General features: G+C 42.9%; 1 protein-coding gene across 1 annotated transcript in view; it reads right to left on the bottom strand.

Annotated features, from left to right (window-relative positions):
* Positions 1-759: 759 nt before the first annotated feature.
* The window catches only part of PRIM2 (primase (DNA) subunit 2), a gene marked incomplete at its 5' end in the record, with an annotated part of 238709 nt that continues 224192 nt past the window's right edge, over positions 760-15276 (bottom strand). The window contains one exon of the mRNA XM_019538153.1: positions 760-1341. Within this exon, the coding sequence (XP_019393698.1) occupies positions 1114-1341 (228 nt within the window). The remainder of the gene's footprint in view (positions 1342-15276) is intronic.

Here is a 15276-nt window from a genome sequence, read left to right as displayed (position 1 = left end):
CTCCAGACTCTACGCCGCTAATCCCACCTGTCCGTATCTAATTGCCACCCCGGCCCACCGTGACCTTGGGGACCGATCCTTCAGTTTTCCCCGACATCTATGAAATCTATGAAATTAAGCATCCTCAGTGTTTCGTGCATTCAGCATCCTGCACTTCAAAATGGTAGTGGGAGCACTTTAACTAAATCTTGGTCAACAAGCTTTAGTTGGACTCGATGATCTCCCGAGGTCCCTTCCAGCCCTGATGTCTATGAAATCTATGAAATTAAAGCACCCACAGCGCCATTTTGAAGCACAGGGATGCTGAATACATGAGGCATAGAAGTTGCTGGACTGTGCTAGTTAGCATACTGTAGCAGACTCAAGTAATTATAGCACATCAGAGCAGCATCCCTACATGTCTACAGGCACCCTTAGGATTTGCAAATGCTAAGCACAACAGTGCCAGATAGCCTTAAATATCAGACTTTGGTGCCTCAGCTCAGTATTTCAGAAACTGGAATAACAACACTTCTCTGCTACCTCTGAGTAGATTTGGGTATGATAAACAGATTTAAAAAAAACAAAGCACTCGCAGAGCACAATAAAGTACATAAGAATGCTGTTAATGATTTGAATCTTTGCTGTTGAACCACAGACAAATTTGAGCTATTTCCCATGCTCCCAAAGAAATAAAAAGAATAATCTGTGCATAATATGTTTGTCCACCAGCATTACTTTAAAACTACAGCAGAAAAAAGAAAATGTCACACAAGTGTGCATTTCTATATATGTTTATTAAGAAAGAATTTAAAAGAGATAAAAATGAATGAAAAGTGGGAAAACAGGGTAAGCAAACAAAATGGTCACAAGCACAAAAACAAATTGAAAAAGTCCCAAAATATCCCACAAATTTAGGAACTAACTTGCTGTTCCCATTACCCAGACAGTAGGAAACTGTCTTTTAGGAAAAGTGAATCCTGAATTAAAAAGATGAGCACTGGATGTCATTTATGTATCTTATTTCCTTTTATAAGCCAACCCAGAACGTTACAAGCCTGTGTTTTCCAGGAAGCCAAGGATCTTGCCCTATTTTATCTAGAAAAAATAGGGAAACGTAAAAATTAGAGCTTCTCAGTCTTCAGCGAAGTATTCATCCAGTCCCTCCAGTTCTGTATCTGCTTCATTGTTTGAAGTAGTAGTAGCTGAACTTGAATTGATACTTTCCTGACTAGTGGGTTTTAGTTGAGAGCTTCCTGGATGACTCATTTCTTTCTTCAGTTCTCTACCACCACTTAACAGCTTCTGACTCTCCACAAAATACTGATTTGGATGATTCAAAGGGAACCCAATATCATCAACCTGAACGTAGAAAGAAAGAAACAAAGACATATAATACTGTATTTCAAAGGTCTTTAGTTCCATGCTAAATTATCACAATACGTAGTCTATCAGTGATTTAACTAATTTATCTCTTGTTGAAGAAAATGAAGACTTCCATTTGCAGATGCTAGCCTGTTTCAAGACAATCATGTCATAGATTTATTCCCAACACACACATCCTTCTTCTATGTGCATGAATAAAGTGGTATTACTATATCGTGGCAGAAATACAAATGAAAGTTAACTAAAACATGTGAAATAGGGTATTAATGGAAACATATTTTATTATAAATCCACTAATTTATGTAGCTCCTCCAATATGCTTCACACCAGCATTTCCTTATCTGGAGGACAGTGTTGAGACTAGTCCATTGTATATAGGGTTGAAGAGAACAGCAGCCACAAACAGAAGTTCAAAGAGTCAAGCTCATCTCCTTTCTGCTCAATTAATGCACCTGGAGCTGTAAGAGTGTGTGACCCAGTTCCCTAGAACTATACTGAAAGCCCTTATCTCCATAAAGAGGCTTGTAAGCCTTCAGCTTATTAGGGAAAAAGGAAGAGAAACCACCATAATATGCGCTCTGTTTCATTTTTTAATTGCTTTCATGCTGAGCCCACATCATCTCTCAAATGATCATGGACTTTTGTTTGCAATTAAATCCTGTTAGTTAATTCTCTGACCGTTCAGCACAATTTGAAAAACAGTTTAAAAGCATCTCTCTCTTTATGGGCCATTAAATCTTAAGAGCAAGTTATTCAGACATTTATTCCACACTTCATTCAGATACTCTAAAACACTCTTCATATGACTGCAAATATTTACAAATATCTACAAACAAGCAAGAAAGATTTCTGACAAACTCTATAGCATCTACTCTTGTTCATTAGCCCCTTTCAAGCCCCAGAAAAAGGATGGAAGAGTAGACAGCTCTTACATGTTATTCTAAAGGTCACTACATGTAGGATCCGGTGGCCACAGTGGGATAGCATGTTTTAAAGAGAGTCCAAAAATCAAAGCCACTCCTTTGAAATGCTTTGCATCGAACAAACTCCCTTTGTAGTCTAGAGTAATGCTGTATGAGGACAGGGGCAAATCATTCAGGACTTACTCAGACAAAACCTAATGCTTCATCCATACACCAAGTTTTATTTCTGTACAGATCAAAGAGCACTGATATAATGTGCCTTCTTCATGAAACCCTGATAGGGATAGGGTTAGTCTGTTCTAACTCCAGTGTTTACAGCATTTAAATTTGGAATATACTGTATAATTAACCTGAGGGTGAAAAGTTATGGATAATTGCTGTGAGCTCCTACTCCAGAAACAAAAGGTTACAAACCTCATACCAGGCACATACAATAAACAAGCTATTTTGGTTTCCTCCAAGGGCCTCATCCTCAGGATTCTGAAGTAAATGGGGCTCCAAAATGACCATCAGGCTGAAAATCTTGGAAAGAGGACCTGACATAACCATCTAACGTGAAATGCTGATAAATCTCTGCTATTATCTTCTGACTTGTTTTCACTGTTATTTTAAGTTTCACTTGAGTCTTAACTACATGAATCTGAGTCTGCTATTATCCATGCTTGTATTTTCCATGAATGGAAGTTATTTTCCTACACAATCCAGTCTGAAGAAGAGACCCAATGAAAGCCTTTAAATCCAAATCTTTTCACCAACTCTACTGTACCCTCTGGATAACACTGCAAGCAACATTTTTTAATTCCTTTGTCTGCTTTTTAAAAATTAGAAAAAATATATTGACTTATTAGTTTGTATCAAAATGAAACACTGAAATTATATAGGTTGAGGTTTTCAAAGATGATTAGGGAGTTTACCACACAATTCCACTGATATTCAACTGAATCTCAGCTTATCTTTGAAAATTTCAAGGATAGCCTCCACACATGACCTTTTCTATTTTAAAAGTTACAGCCACTATTATAAAACTCCATGGGCTACAACTTGAACATTTCCATTATAAAGGATTTCTCCATGTTTACTTTATTAGATTCTTCTTTCAGGGTGAACAAGGGCTGGAATGGTATACTGTCAACTAATCAGTTATGGCACTTCAAGAGAAAGTAAAATGACCCAGTTATTTCAGTTTTAAGACTCAGTGCATCCACTTGGTGTATTTTACAATAACTACATTTCCGCATGGATTTTGCTGCATAAAATTTTACTGCATCTGGCAAGAACACTAACCCTAAACGTTAAAGGCTTGCAAACAAAAGAAAGGAATGCATATTAATATATGCTTTTTTAACTTTTTGATTTTAACTCAGACATTTGATTTTAACTGTTCACACTGCTCTAAAAATAATGTTGTCTAATGCTTTGTAGGTAAGGTAGCCATATGCCAATGTTAATAGTGACATTGATCATTCTTTCTTGAAGATTCTTTATGTCATCAAAAGTTAATCAGCAGGAAATATCAGACAAGCTAAATTTCTTGAGCAAGTTTATCTGTTTCATGTCACCACAAACTGTTTCATGACATATTGTAACTAATTTGGCCTGCATAGAGAAATAAAACTTTATTTCATGCACAGTAAGAAAAAAAGCTCTTAAATTCTATTGATCCAGAGTGAAGGGCATGTCACTTCAAACAGTTTTGTTTACTGCATCTCATAGATGATGATATCTCAAGCCTTTGCTTGGATGCAACACGTTTTACACACATTGACCTTCACACACACACACTGGTTTCATATTTCTGCTGTAGCAAGTGTGGTTTTTAAAGGAATTGAGGCAATGGTGTTATAGCCATGGGATCTTTGAGGTTTTAAATCAAGAAGATTTCAATGACAGCTGATAATGAGGCAGCTGGTATTACAAAAATGCCATATGGAGCAATCATAGTGGTTAAGCAAATGATATTCAATAGTATCAATTAGCTGTGGTTCATTTTCAAAAACTTTCATTTTGATCACAAAGGACAATGAAAAGCAAATCTACCTTTCCTGTTCCTATTAATAATTATCAGAATATATACATTCATTTTCAGAACAGAGAAGGAAAAAAGGGATAGCTAAATAAAATTAGAAAAACAATGAAAAAGTGGTGAAATATCAGCATTTGCCAAGTCATCATAAAGTAGACAGTAATTCCTGTAATTATAAGAGAAAATATTGGTTCTTGCATTTTAATGATATCTATTATAACTATTTACATCTGAAGCATTATCTATTAGAAAGGTTGCTAAAAATTCTAGTCACATAACATTGTATTTATATTTTTTTCAATATTGGATTTAAAAAGAACAGGCAAATCTAGTAAAACATCCAGAGCTACTCAGGAATAATGAGTTTTAAAAAGGACACAATAATTTAGAAATAGTGAGCTCTTGCATTACTGGCAGAAGCAATATTCATGAAATAAATTATATTAACATATGTAGTTCAGTAACAATTAAAGATTGCTTACTTCATTTCTATATACACACTTAAAGGACTGGGAGATTAAATATGTGCTTAAATATATAAAAACATGAAGCTGATTTTTTTGTTTAAAACCAATTTCAAAGCAACATTTTTATATAAATATGAAAAGCTGCCTGTAATTTATCAATAATTCATGGTTGGTAACAGTATAGATTTTTGTTAATTTATTTCCCCATGTGTAGCTAGTATGTGCAATTTATCTACCAAAGTAATATGGTTTTCTACATTTTTGAGCTGTTGTCCGATTCCCTAATATTAAGTGAAATCTTCTGTTAGACAGCAGAAGCTTCTGCAAGACTGCAGCCTGCATGCTCACTAGAGGCTTGTAACAAATTTGACTGCAGAATTTTCTCAAGTTCCTGTCTGCACTGGATATATTCCATTCCACATAGTGGCTGAGTAGTATTTTTGCAGCAACTTTTTTTTTCTGTTGCAGTACTGGTCCCTGGGAACTGGAAGTAGCAAAACTATCTTATCCCTACTCTTAATATTCCCACTGCTGTTGTCCAAAGAGCATAGAGGAGCTAGTGGAAACTGAGATTTACTCTAAACTCCTTCTTACATCCTTAGTCTGAGATAGTCAGTAAAGTAGTTAGTAGTGCTAGTCTCAAGTTAGAGAAAGGACAGGGCAGAATGGCAGCGTCTTTCTTGCCATGCTGCCCCATCTTCTGCCTGAAGTAGCTCAGTTCTCTTTGCTCCAAAACTATTCAGTCCTTTTAGGACCCATTCCTCTAACAAGCTTAATTCTGTAGTGTATATGTCATTGCTCACATTAACTACAACTCTCCAGATGCTGAGAGAAACTTGACTCTTAAGTTTCCTAAACAGCACTTCCACTTGTTTTGGGCTTTTGGGCAATGCTTTTCCCCAAGCTTTTTGCTCCAAAGTAGAATTAAATTAAGAGGAAATATAAGATATGAACTGACTCACTGAGCAAAATTGGTAGGATGGGCATTTATGAGCATTAAATTCCAAAACATGATCCTTAAAGTAAGAGGATATATATAAATTGGTGCAACTATTGTAGGCTTACACCATCAGAAGGATCCTAAATTGTAGAAGCAACATCCACCATAAACAGCAAAGCACAGAAGTTTTTATCCAGTGATACTGGGAACATAATCTTGGAGATTTGGAATACATTCACTTGAAGTTTCATGTCTTATCTTTTTTACTGAACAGTGCTGCTAACTCTGGGGCTTAGTAGCACGGTGGTTAAGACATCTCACTATAGCTCCAGAGGCATGAGTTCATGCCCTGAGGTACAATCACACCAAAGGGGTAGATTTGATGCAGCTAACCATGCAGTTGGGAAGAGCCAAAGTAGCCAGACATGATGCTAGATGCATCGCTCCCACGTGTGCTACTTGCTACAGAAATTGGTGCACCCTTTTGAAAGGTTCTCTGACCTTGACCTTATTGTCGATTCCTGTGATTTTATCTCCAGTTTCACAATAATTGATGTTTCTTTCTTAAACACGCAACTTCCCTATTCAGGTGATTACAGCATAATCTCAATTCTCATTTAAGAAAAAATATATGAAAGCTGCTGAGGAAAACTTGGAAACCATGACCAAAGAGAAATGTAAAGGTTCAAAGCAAATAAAAAACAGAAAGGAAAAAGTGTTTTAAATTCCATTTGAAAGAATTTGCTTTGAATGATGGTGATGCTTGTAGCTACTGACAGCTTTTACATAAATATTTTTGTGGATAAAGGCATAGATAGGACAAGTCAAAGTAATTCGACTTCAGGAAAGCTGACTTTGACAAGCTCAGGAAGCTTGTTAGTGAGGCCCTAAAGGACCACAACCGAAAGGGGAGGAGAGTTCAGGATGAGTGGTTGCTCCTCAAGGGAGTCGTGGATGCACAAGCAAAGTCTATTCCATCTCGGAGGAAAGGCAGCAAAAGGGCACAGCAGCCTCCTTAGCTCTTCAGGGAACTAGCAGACCTCCTGCATCTAAAAAGAAAGACCTACAAAGGATGAAGGACTAGATCCACCTCCAAGGAGGAATATTCTGCACTGGTCCAGACCTGCAGGGAGCAAACCAGGAAAGCCAAGGCTGCGACTGAACTCCAACTAGCTACAAAAATCAAGGACAATAAAAAGTCCTTTTTTTAGATATGTGGGGAGCCGGTGGAAAACCAAGGGCAACAGTAGACCCCTGCTAATCCAGATGGGATAACTGACAACCAACACCCAGGAAAAAGCCAACTTGTTAAGTGGGTATTTTGCGTCACGTTTTCACCAGTCCCATAGAATGCCCCTGCCCATTACAGGATGGGAAGACCCAGGTGAGGGAGATTCCTTACCCTCCATCAATGCTGACCATGTGAAGGAACACCTTGAGAGGCTGGATACCTTCAAGTCAGTTGGCCCTGACAATCTACACCCCGGGGTACTCAAGGAGCTGGCTAGCATCATAGCTCAGCCCCTGGCACAGATCTTCAAGAACTCCTGGTGCTCTGGTGAAATGCCCGAAGATTGGAAGACAGCCAATGTGGTGCCTAGCTTCAAGAAAGGGAGAAGAGTGGATCCAGCAAATTACAGGCCCATCAGCCTGATCGCTATCCCAGGGAAGGTTTTAGACAAGATTATCAAAGAGGCCGCTCTTAACAGACTGGCCGATGGCAACATCCTGAGGGATAGCCAGCACAGGTTTGTTGCAGGTAGGTCTTGCTTGACTAATCTTATTTCCTTTAACGACCAGGTGACCCCTCACCTGGACAAAGGAGAAGAGATTGAGGTCATATATCTTGACTTCAAAAAAGCCTTCAATCTGTATCCCATGATCACCTCTTGGCAAAACTGGCTAACTGCGGCCTTGGCCTCACCATGATCCTCCGGCTGGGGAATTGGCTCCATGCTCGGACCCAGAGAATGGTGGTTGACAGAAATCAATCATCGTGGTGCGCTGTGACCAGTGGGGTCCATCAAGGCTCTGTCCTTGGGCCTATACTATTCAACATCTTCATTAATGATGTGGACATTGATATCAGAAGTGGACTGGCCAAGTTTCCAATGACACCAAACTTTATGGTAAAGGATCCACACCTGAGGACAGGAGGGTGATCCAGGCTGACCTTCATAGGCTCAGGAAATGGGCAGATGAAAACCTGAAGCTGTTTAGTACCAAAAGATGCAATGTTGTCCACCTTGAGAAGAAAAACCTGCAGCATGCTTATAGGCTCAGCAGTACTACGCTGGCTAGTGCTACGGATGAAAGGGACTTGGGGGTCATCATTGACCACAAAATGAACACGAGCCATCAATGTGATGCTGCAGCTAGTAAAGCAAGCAAAACGCTGGCTTGCATCCATAGATGCTTCTCAAGCAAATCCCAGGACATCATTCTCCCATTGTACTTGGCCTTGGTGAGGCCGCAGCTGGAGTACGGTGTTCAGTTTTGGGCTACACAATTCAAAAAGGATGTGGAGAAGCTTGAGAGAGTCCAGAGGAGAACCATACGCGAGATCAGAGGTCAGGAAAACAGACCTTACAATGACAGGCTGAGAGCTATAGGACTCTTCAGCCTGGAAAAGCACAGGCTCAGGGGCAAGCTGGTGATCAGTTATAAGTTTATCAGGGGTGCTCACCAGGATCTGGGGGAACATTTGTTCACCTGAGCGCCCCAAGGGATGATGAGGTTGAACAGTTATAAATTCCTCCATGACCATTTCAGACTGCGCATAAGGATGAACTTGTTTACTGTATGAGCCCCCAAGGTTTGAAATAGACTGCTGCCAGAGGTGGTTCGAGCACCTACTTTGAACACTTTCAAGAGACATCTGGATGTTTATCTTGCTGGGATCCTATGACCCCTGCTGTCTTCCTGCCTCTGGGGTAGGGGGGCTGGACTCAGTGATCTTCCATGATCTTCCAAGGTCCCTTCCAGCTTTAATGTCTATGCAATCTATGAAATCAATGAAATTTTTAACTAAAGGCTTCAGCAGGAATACAGACATGTCACCAGATACTTGAAACTCATAATCAAGTATATTATACTTCAGGTATGTTCTCTTCTTCAGGTTGGGTGAAAACACACTACGAAGGGTGAGAGGGAAGATAGAGAAAGAATTGTTTCCAACACTAAAGAACAGACAGCGTGTTATCAGTATACACACTGGTTAGGGCCCTGGCATACATTAAAGTTTCCATGAGATCCAATCCCTGATCCCAACAATCATACTTTCTGCCATGCTACACAGAATCAGGGATCAGATCCCAATTATGCTCCTTTTATTTGCCAGTAAAGGTATGCTCTCCCTCACTGGTCTAATAATTATGCCAACTGCCTATGTCCTGGTCCCCAGTGCAGTGTGCACATGCCACACATTAAATTTAAGCAGGCATACTTGTGTGTGTAAGCCATGTATATTTGTGAAACTGGAACTGAAGACAATGCAGCTGAAGCATCAAACATCTATTCCTATAGTACAGAAATTATTTAATTTCCAGTTGATAGTTTGCTATCGATGGTGATGATTTTGATAATGTTTGTATTTTGGGCTAGACTGACTTTATCTCTGTATTTGACTAAATATACCTGATCACAAGCTTCAAGTATCTGATGGTATTTCTTTGTTCCTGGTAAAGTTCTTATATATAAAAAACCCCACAGAAACACTGTAAAAATTACAGTACTACAAGATTATACTGTCTAACAATACTTGAAACTTTATGGAATTAAAGCCATTTAATCCCTTTTCACAGGCCATTAAAGAAGAAAAGATATTTCAAAGCAGCAATTCTCTGAACAGCCTATACAGAGTCCATTAAGCCATTCTTTTTGCAATGCAATAAAGATTGAACTATTAATTTCACCAAAAAAAAGAATTATCTGATTAACTAAAAATTTAAACTACTAGAATGGGCTTCATATCCCAGTAGATTAAAGCATTATACCCATGTACTACAGAAGACAGTTTCTTTCCTCATCCTGCTGCTTAGGAGAAAAATAAATCTTGTAACTTGGAATAACAAAATAAATTAAAAAATAAATAAATAAAGGTCAAGACAAGTAAAATTCTAACCAACCTATGACCTTTAATAGATAACATACATAGTGGATGTCCCCCATACCCAGAGCACCTGGGGGCTAACCTTTGTTCTGATGCTTGGCATTAGAATTGCTGCTTAGAAATAATTCCCACCAGTAATTTCCAAAGCTGAAAAACACTAACAATATAGATGTTTGGGTCTTGGGTTGAGTGGGGGCTCACTGCACAAAATGAGGGGTTGAGCCACTAGAGATAAATCATTAGGATAAGACCTGCTACCAGAGGTGGTAACTTTTGTAGCAGCTAAGTTCTTGCAAGTAAAACAGCTTGTGACACAAGAAGTAACATTTTGTGACCTTCCTGACCATCTCACAATTGACCATACTTATATGCTGGCTTAGAGAAAAAAAGTCTAGGTTTTAATGGGGGCATATCTCATGTTTTACCAGTGATTAAGTGAAACTTTCCTACTTGTTCTGCAAATGAAACAGGAGCCCTATGCCTTTTGTAAAACGTATTCAGGTTCCATGCCACTGACTCTGGTCTGGGCTCAGTGATGGTTGTTTCCGCAAGTTACAGTGAAAAATCAGACATACAGCTGCCCACATACCAGCTGGACTTAGTGTTACTGAAGTTGCTTAACTCTTGGTGTAGCTCTTGGCTATACAGCGGCTAGGGTTTCTGCAGCCTGCCTTTGCTATGTCTGAAGAGGAGGGAGAAGCAGAGTTGCTCTCCTTTAAACTCCCCTCAAAGTCAAATATGTTATAAATGTTTAGTCTAGTAGTTTTAAAAGCCACAAGAAAAAACTATTATGTGTGTCACACACAGAGGCTGGGAATTCTGGAGAGTCCTGAAGCCCAGGCACAATGATAATGAAGACAGTAAAGACCATCTGACATTGAAAAACTGAGATGTGATGATAGTTCAATTTCACAATTCATCTTCATTAAAGATGGAACATTATTTCACCATAAAACCTTTTAAGTAGAGTGTGCTGCTTTAATGAATGACATGCATTGTTGTAACAAGCTGTAGTTACCTATACCTTTTCATTCCCCCAATTCTCCCATTTTCCTAAACTTATGTACTCTTTTAAGATCAACCATACATACATCTTGCAGTGTCACTGTTTAATGAACTGCACTCCCAGCACATCAGTTTAGGAGGCAAAGGGTCAGAAAAACAAATTCAGCCCTTATACAGCTCTTCAGAGTATTATACTTAATGCTGTCAAATCTGGTTAAATCCTTTTCTCTTTTCACCCACTGTGAATGTAAGTGAACTTGGTGCTCATGAAACACAAAAGTTTATCCAATGTGGAAACAGAGGTCACCAATTTAGCCACTGGAGATGTGCAGTGTTGAGATAATAAAGGATGACACATAGCCTATCTTGAAAGGGTTATTTTCACTAACCACTGAAGTGTCAGAAGTGCCTTGAAGAGCTAAATGTTCTTCATTGGGACTTAAAAACCTGAGGGCTCCTACATACGTGGGAGCCTGCTGGCGCACGGAAATTGATGTTCTTCGGCACTCTCATGCGTCATGGGTATCAGCATTGCTACGCATCTCCATGATTACAAAATGGCAGCGTTGTGCTTTGAAAGGCGCATAGGTGTGCTTCTGGGCCCGGTGTGCGAGTTAGCACAGGAGTTTGTGCAGGAGGGCGAGCGGGAGGGCCCAAGGCCCTGCCTGCGAACCCCCTAGGGTAGGCAGTCCCAGCTGCAGCCGGCCTACCAGCGGCATCATGTGGATGGGCACACACTGCACACCGAGGGTCCCCAAGGGGTCTGTGCCCCCCCCTGCACCTCAGAGGCCTCAACCCAGACAGAGCCCACGCTTCCAGGCTCCACGCAGACGGAACCCCGGGCTCTCAGCTGCAGGGGGCTGCCTGACATTTTTCCAGGCTCTGGGGTCCAGGAGCATAGCCACCTCCCCTTGTGAGTTCTGCTCCTTTTTGGGGTCTCTGACACGCCAGCTGGAGGAGCTCCAGGCCGCAGTCCAGAGACTGCATGCCATCAGGGATGGTGAACAGGAAACAGACTCCTACTGCCAGGCCCTTCTCCCCCTGGAGGCAGAGGGTAGATCACAGTCACCCTCCAGGACAAGGGAGGACTCGGGGACCTCCCATTCTGTCCAGCCAAGGGGTTGGACCAAGGTGGTCAAGGGCTATGGAGAAGAGGGACTTGGGGGTCATGATTAACCACAAGATTTACATGATCCTTCAATGTGATACTGCTGCTAGTAAAGCAGGCAAAATGCTGGCTTACATTCATAGATGCTTCTCAAGCAAATCCCAGGACGTCATTCTCCCATTCTACTCAGCCTTGGTGAGGCCGCAGCTGGAGTACTGCATCCAGTTTTGGGCTCCAGAATTCAAGAAGGATGCGGAGAAGCTCAAGAGGGTACAGAGGAGACCCACGCACATGATCAAACATCAGGAAAACAGACCTTATGAAGACAGGCTGAGAGCCACTAGGTCAGAGGAGGGGCAGACTGAAGTGCTGTGGATCCGTATACAAGGGGGCCGGGGGAAAGGGACTTAACGGCAGGAATTTACTACAGGCCACCCAACCAGGGGGAAGAGCTGGACCAGGAATTCTCAGGTCAGCTCGCAGAGGCAGTTAAGTCAAGGGACATGGTCACCACAGGTAACCTAAACTACCCAGGCATCTCCTGGGAAGAGCAGTCAACCAGGTCTGACTGCTCATGTAGGTTTCTAGCTGAGTTACAGGACCCTCCATCTAACCCAGGAGGTGCACAGTCCCACCAGGGGAAATGTCCTGTTGGACCTGGTCCTGGCCATGGGTAAACACCTGGTGAGTGGACTGCGGGTTCTCAACCACCTGGGCGACAGCGATCATCACCTAATGAAATTCACCATCCAGCACAGGGTGTCAAAGGCCTGCAGCAAGGCAGCAGCCCTAGGCTTCAGGAGGACAGATTTCAATAAGCTAAGGAGACTTGTTGGGGAGGCACTGAGGTCCCAAAGGGGAGGGGAGTTCAGCGTCCAGGAAGAGTGGTCATTCTTTAAGGAGACGATCCTCCAAGCCCAAAGGGTGACAATCCCCACGCGGATCAAAGGGGGCAAGAGTGCTCAAAAGCCGCCACGGCTCACCAAAAGCATCCAGGAACATCTCAAAGCTAAAAAGGAGGCGTACACGCAATGGAAGGGAGAGGCCATCACCAAGGAAGATTATACCTCCATTGCTCAAGACTGCAGTGGGGCTGTTAGGAAGGCTAAGGCGGAGATGGAACTGGGACTAGCAACCCGGATCAAGGATAACAAGAAGTCCTTTTTTAAATACAATGGGGGTAAAAAGAAGGTACCGGGTAACGTAGGGCCTGTGCAGGATACGCTAGGAAATCTGGTGGTCACCCCAGATGACAAAGCTAACCTCTAACAATTCCTTTGCCTCCATCTTTTTGAGCAGGGACTGGGGCATCCCCCACACTGGGATTCCCGATGGACTCAGGGCAGGCGCTGCCAGGCCCATGGTCAGTGAGGACCTAGTCAAGGAACTTCTCATGGGAATAGGCCCATGGGTTTAAATCAGCAGGTCCGGACAATCTCCAACCCAGAGCTCATTGCAGGACCCCTGGTACAGCTTTATGAGCACTCATGGTGCTCTGGTGAGGTGCTGGAGGACTGGAAAAGGGCCAATGTGGTCCCCATTTTCAAAAAAGGGAAGAAGGAGGACCCAGGGAACTATAGGCCTATTAGTCTTACCTCAGTCCTGGGGAAGCTCTTTGAGAAAATTATCCAGGAGAACATCTGTGAAGGACCAGAAGGGGAGATCATGCTTAGGGGCAACCAATATGGGTTCAATCGAGGCAAGTCCTGTCAGATCAACCTGGTGGCCTTCTATGACCAGGTCACCAAATCCTTGGACACAGGTGTCGTGGTGGACATAGTCTTTCTGGACTTTAGGAAGGCCTTCGATACAGTCTCTCACCCCATTCTCATTAAAAAATTAGGTGACTGTGGCATCGATGCCTATGCAGTCAAATGGGTCACAAATTGGCTGGAGGGCTGCACCCAGAGAGTGGTGGTGAATGGGACTTTTTTGACCTGGAGGTACGTTGGCAGTGGGGTCCCCCCAGGGCTTGGTCCTTGGGCCCACATTGTTCAACATCTTCATCAGTGACTTGGACAAGGGGGTGAAAAGTACCTTGTTCAAATTCGCGGATGACACCAAGATGTGGGGAGAAGTGGGCACACTGGAGAAGAGGAACAGACTGCACCTACATCTAAGCAGGCTACAGGTGTGGGCAGATAAGAACAGGATAGGATTCAATACTGAAGGTACTGTACCTAGGGAGGAAGAACCAGCAGCATACCTACAGGCTGGGGAACTCCCTTCTCGTCAGCACAGAGGCAGAAAAGGATCTTGGAGTCATTACTGATTCCAAAATGAACATGGGCTGCCAATGTGGAGACAGTCAGGAAAGCTAACCACACCTTGTCATTCATCCACAGATGCATCACGAGCAGGTTCAAGGAGGTGATCCTCCCCCCCTGTGCGAAACTGGATAGGCTGCAGTTGGAATACTGTGTCCAGTTCTGGGCACTGCACTTCTGGAGGGATGTGGATAGCATTGAGAGGGTCCAGAGGAGGGCCACTTGCATGATCGAGGGCAGCAAGGCAGGCCCTACGAGTGGAGGCTACAGGACCTGAACCTGTTCAACCTCCACAAGAGAACGCTGAGAGGGGATCTGGTGGCATTTACAAACTGGCCAAGGGGGGCCAGCAGGCTATGGGAGAGTTCCTGTTCCCCCGAGCACTACCGGGAGTAATGAGGAATAACGGCCATAAGTTGACTGAGAGTAGATTCAGGCTAGATATCAGGAGGCACTACTTCACAGTCAGAGAGGCTAGGAGCTGGAACCAACTTCCAAGGGAAGTGGTGCTTGCTCCTACCCTGGGGGTCTTCAAAAGGAGGCTAGATAATCACCTAGCCAGGACTGTTTAACCCCAGCATTCTTTCCTCCCCATGGCAGGGGGCTGGACTTGATGATCTCTTCCATCCTACCAGTGAACGGACGCGGAAGACGGCATGAGAACTGCATCCGAGAGACCAACTGGCGGCTTTGGCAGTGGTGTCTCGAGGCAGGCTTCGGCTTCCTGGACAATGACCCACACAATTACAACGAGGGACATGCTCAGCTGGGATGGGCTTCACCTGTCCCCCAAAGGTAAGCGTGTGTTTTCTTCCAGATTGGCAGATCTCCTCCTGCGGGCTTTAAACTAGGCTCGTCGGGGGGAGGGGAAGACGAGGGTGGGGGAAGCTGTGGATCACCAAACCAGGTGGCACCCACAAGGACAGCCCAGCCTGAAGAAAGAGAGCTTTGGGAACGTGAAAGACAGGGGGTGGACAGCAATACGGCACAGGTAAGGAACGGGAAGGTTAGAGACAAAAAGCCCTTTAGGACTTGGAGCGAGGGGGTAGCAAAAGCACCAGTCACAG

This window comes from Crocodylus porosus, unplaced genomic scaffold (genome assembly GCF_001723895.1).
Source record: "Crocodylus porosus isolate Cpor-Errol unplaced genomic scaffold, CroPor_comp1, whole genome shotgun sequence".
NCBI lineage: Eukaryota > Metazoa > Chordata > Crocodylia > Crocodylidae > Crocodylus > Crocodylus porosus.
The sequence above is the reverse complement of the archived record's forward strand: the minus strand, read 5'-3'. Positions and strand labels throughout refer to the sequence as shown.